At 51.9% G+C, this 5,000-nt stretch overlaps 1 protein-coding gene across 3 annotated transcripts in view; it reads right to left on the bottom strand.

Moving 5' to 3' along the window:
* Positions 1-5,000, bottom strand: part of LOC105910462 (gamma-secretase activating protein) — a 33,197-nt gene that overhangs the window by 17,270 nt on the left and 10,927 nt on the right. For all 3 annotated transcript variants that reach the window (XM_031582363.2, XM_031582361.2, XM_031582362.2), the window contains 2 exons: positions 4,907-4,999; positions 446-666 (listed from right to left, as the gene is read on the bottom strand). In XM_031582363.2, the coding sequence (XP_031438223.1) occupies positions 446-666; positions 4,907-4,999 (314 nt within the window). The remainder of the gene's footprint in view (positions 1-445; positions 667-4,906; position 5,000) is intronic.

Genomic DNA, 5,000 nt, shown 5'->3' with positions numbered 1-5,000 from the left:
ATCACACACACACACACACACACATCAGAAAAATTCAGTCATCTACAGATACACACACACACACACACACACACACATTAGAAAAATTCAGTCATCTACAGATACACACACACACACACACACGTTAGAAAAATTCAGTCATCTACAGATACACACACACACACACACACGTCAGAAAAATTCAGTCATCTACAGATACACACGCGCACGTGCACACACACACGCGCACACACACACACAAACATCAGAAAAATTCAGTCATCTACAGATACACACACACACCAGAAAAATTAAGTCATCTACAGATACACACGCGCACACACACACTTGCACACACACATACAAACATCAGAAAAATTCAGTCATCTACAGATACACACACACACGCACACACACACACACACACACACACACCGTCTCTTCCCCCCTTACACCCCACCCCTACCTGCCGCTCCACTTCTGGCTCCGCCCCCTTATAGACCAGCATGCACTGCAGCGTGGCGAGCCTCTGGGCCTCCGGTCGCTCGGCGTGCAGGAAGTCCATCAGGTGGGCGGAGCTGATAGTGGGCGTGTACATCCGGCCGCTCTGCAGCTCCAATAGGGAGGAGCCACCATGGGTCCCGCCCACATAGGACCCGCCCACTTCACCCAGACATGCGTCAGACCCTGCAGCATGGAGAAACATAGTCACTGTGTGTGTGTGTGTGTGTGTGTGTGTGTGTGTGTATATACGTGTGTTTATAAATGTGTGTGTGTGTGTGTGTGTGTGTGTGTGTGTGTGTGTGTGTATATACGTGTGTTTATGCGTGTGTGTGTGTGTGTGTGTGTATATACGTGTGTTTATGAATGTGAGTGTGTGTGTGTGTGTGTGTGTGTATACGTGTGTTTATGCATGTGAGTGTGTGTGTGTGTGTGTGTGTGTATATGTGTGTGTATGTGTGTATGTGTGTGTGTGTGTGTGTGTGTGTGTATGTGTGTGTGTGTGTATGTGTGTGTGTATGTGAACATCACTGAAGATGTGTCCAGATTAGGCATCAGTAGATGTATGTACACAGTGAATACCCTGAGTGATCAGTGACAGCCAGGAAAGACTGGATGACAACCATGAAGAGTGTGGTGACTACTGGAGAGTCAGTGACAGCCCGGAGAGACGGCAACCGGGGCAGAACGGGTCAGCAACCCAATCTGCATCCTCTGAGAGGAGGAACCCAACCAAGCTACGATGAACCTGATGGAAAAATACCCCCAGGGGTGCCCGAGAGGGGGGGAGGATGAGTACCCCAGTCGGACAGACACAACGGTAACAGACCCAGGCAACGGACAAACGACTATGAGCAAGCAGTGTACATGCGGTAAAATCTGCAAGAACATCCATGGCTTAAAGATCCACCGAGCGAGGATGAAGTGCCCGTTGGGAGCAGAAGCAGCACAACGCACAGGTGTTACACCTGGTGAGACGCAGGAGGGGCCAGGCCCGGAGTCACCCCACAGTGCCCAGAACCTCCAAGTGTTGCAGACTAATCCCTCGAGCATCAAGTCTGACAGGAGGCGGATCAAATGGCCTGCAGCTAGCATGACCTCACTCTGGAAGCAGTTCGATGACGATGTCGACCAAATTCTGGAGGCAATGGCGAAAGGAGAGGCCGACAGGAAGCTACGAGCTATGACTACAATCATTGTCAGCATCGCAGCTGAACGGTTTGGCGAGGAGGAGAAGAAAAGCTCCGGAACATCTTACTCAAAGAATCAAAGAGCTGTAAGGATCCACAACATCAGGCAGGAGATGAAAGCGCTGAAATCCCAGTACAAGGCGGCAGGACAAGAGGAACGCATTGGCCTGGCCCAGCTAATGTGCATCCTTCAAAAAAACATCAGAGTTCTTCCGCCGGGCTGAGTGGCATCGGAGGCGGCGGCGCGAGAGGGCACGTAAACGTGCTGCTTTCATCACTAACCCCTTCAAGTTCACTAAGGATTTGCTGGGGCAGAAGCGCAGTGGCAAACTGGCCTCCTCGCAGGAAGACATAGACCAACATCTGAAGCAGACGTACAGCGACCCCGCAAGAGAGCAGGAGTTGGGAGAGTGTAACAACCTCATAGAACCCCCTGAACCAGAAGTGCAGTTCGACATGTCGGAGCTGCAGCTAAAGGAAGTCAGGGAGGTTGTCCGCAAAGCAAGGGCAAGCTCTGCACCAGGACCGAGTGGCACTTCATACAAAGTGTATAAGAACTGTCCCAAACTCCTGCTGCATCTGTGGAAAATCCTGCGAGTCTTCTGGAGAAGAGGGAGGATCCCTGAACAATGGAGAGTGGCTGAAGGGGTATGGATCCCGAAGGAGGAAAACTCCACTCAGCTAGACCAGTTCCGCATCATCTCCCTGCTGTGTGTGGAGGCAAAGGTTTTCTTCAGTGCTGTTTCCAAACGGCTGTGTACCTACCTGGCAAAGAACACCTACATCGATACATCTGTCCAGAAAGGCGGCATTCCAGGAATGTCAGGATGTCTGGAGCATACTGGTGTGGTGACACAGCTCATTCGGGAGGCCAGAGAGAACAAGGGCAACCTGTCAGTGTTGTGGCTTGACCTGGCAAATGCATTCGGTTCCATTCCACACAAGCTGGTTCAGCTCACCTTGAGAAAACATCATGTACCCAGCAGGTGTAGAGACCTCATCGCTGATTATTACAGCAATTTCGGGATGAGGGTCTCTACAGGAGCAATAACATCCAGTTGGCACAAGGTGGAGATCGGTATCATCACAGGGTGTACTATCTCTGTGACATTGTTCTCCCTGGCCATGAACATGCTCACTAAGTCTGCTGAGCCAGAGTGCAGAGGGCCCCGCACGAATTCCGGACAACGGCAACCACCCATCAGGGCATTCATGGATGACCTCACAGTCATGACAGAATCAGTCCCAGGCTGCCGGTGGATTCTGAAGGGACTTGAGAAGCTGGTGGAGTGGGCCCGGATGCGTTTCAAACCCGCCAAATCCAGATCAATGGTGCTGAGGAAAGGGAAGGTGGAGGACAAGTTCCGGTTTAACATCACAGGCACAGCCATTCCAACTATCACAGAGAAGCCTGTCAAGAGCCTGGGCAAGGTTTTTGACTGCTCTCTGAGAGACACAACATCTATCCAGTCGACCTGCACTGAGTTGGATGGCTGGCTGAAATCCGTGGACAAGTCAGGCCTACCTGGGAAGTTTAAAGCCTGGGTCTACCAACATGGCATTCTTCCAAGGATCCTGTGGCCCCTCCTTGTCTACGCGGTCCCTATCTCAACAGTTGAGATCTTGGAGAGGAAAGTCAGCAAACACCTCCGGAGATGGCTTGGATTACCAAGGAGCCTGAGCAGCATTGCACTCTACGGGAACACCAACAAACTGCGACTGCCTTTCAAATCCTTGGAGGAGGAATTTAAGGTAACTAGAGCCAGAGAAGTGGTTCAGTACAGGGACTCAAGTGATCCGAAGGTGGCTAATGCAGGGATCCAAGTGAGGACTGGCAGGAAATGGAGGGCAGAGGAAGCGGTTCAAGAGGCAGATGCAAGGCTGCGTCACAGGAGCCTGGTGGGAGTGGTCACACGAGGTCGAGCAGGGCTAGGATCCTTTCCAACTCCCCAAATGAACACCAGGGGGAAGGAAGGGCGACGACTTGTTCAGGAGGAGGTGAGAGCAGCAGTGGAGGAGACGAGAACCTGCAAGGCAGTGGGAATGAAGCAACAGGGAGCTTGGACGAGGTGGGAGAATGCGGTTGAAAGGAAAGTGACCTGGGCTGAGCTTTGGAAAGCCGAGCCTCACCGCATCAAATTCCTCATTCAGGCATTGTATGACGTGCTTCCAAGCCCGTCAAATCTGCACATATGGGGCATAGCAGAGACACCAGCATGCCCACTGTGTTCCAAGCGAGGAACCCTGGAACACATCCTCAGTTGCTGTACTAGGGCACTTGGAGATGGTCGGTACAGGTGGAGGCATGACCAAGTCCTCAAGACCATTGCTGAAGCCATCAGCGCAGGACTGGCGTGGGTAAAGCAGTTCCGACCCTCCAAGAAAACCATCACCTTTGTCAGAGCTGGGGACAAGCCAACTCCTGCCAGAAGAACATCATCTGCAGGCATCCTGACGTCTGCAAGAGACTGGCAGTTCTTGGTGGACCTTGAACATCAGCTGAAGTTCCCCAGCCATATTGTAGTCACCACCCTGCGACCAGACATTGTCCTTGTGTCTGAGTCCACCAAGCAAGCCGTGCTGCTGGAGCTGACAGTCCCGTGGGAAGATCGCTTGGAAGAAGCCTTTGAGAGGAAGCTCTCCAAGTACGCAGGACTGGTCAGTGACTGCCAGCAGGCTGGCTGGTGAGCAAGGTGTTTCCCTGTGGAGGTTGGATGCAGAGGATTTGCAGCCCGTTCCTTGGCCAGAGCCTTCAGCAGTTTAGGCATCGAGGGCGAGAGAAAGAGGAGAGCCATCCGCAGTACCACCAATGCGGCAGAGAGAGCCTCAAGATGGCTGTGGCTCAAAAGAGGGGAGCCATGGAGTCATGGTAGCTAGCTAGCCATCTGGACACAAGCTGGGGTCTGATCAGCCCCGGCTGGGTCACCTGGAGGAGGGCGTAAGATGTTGAAAGACCCGAAACGTCCAATGATCCCAGGAACATCACTGAAGATGTGTCCAGATTAGGCATCAGTAGATGTATGTACACAGTGTGTATGTGTGTGTGTATGTGTGTGTGTGTGTGTGTGTGTGTGTGTGTGTATATACGTGTGTTTATGCATGTGAGAGTGGTGTGTGTGTGTGTGTGTGTGTGTATATACGTGTGTGTGTGTGTGTGTGAGTATGTGTGTATAAATGTGTGTGTGTGTGTGTGTGTGTGTGTGTGTGTGTGTGTGTGTGTGTGTGTGTGTTCTGACCTGATAGGAAGAAGCTGTAACAGAGCAGATCTTGCTGGCGTGTGTTAAGAAGATGAAGAAAGTGTCCAGCAAGGAAGACCACCACATAATGACC

The sequence above is a fragment of the Clupea harengus genome, chromosome 16, assembly GCF_900700415.2.
Source record: "Clupea harengus chromosome 16, Ch_v2.0.2, whole genome shotgun sequence".
Classification (NCBI taxonomy): Eukaryota; Metazoa; Chordata; class Actinopteri; order Clupeiformes; family Clupeidae; genus Clupea; species Clupea harengus.
This window is presented reverse-complemented; position numbering and strand designations above follow the sequence as displayed.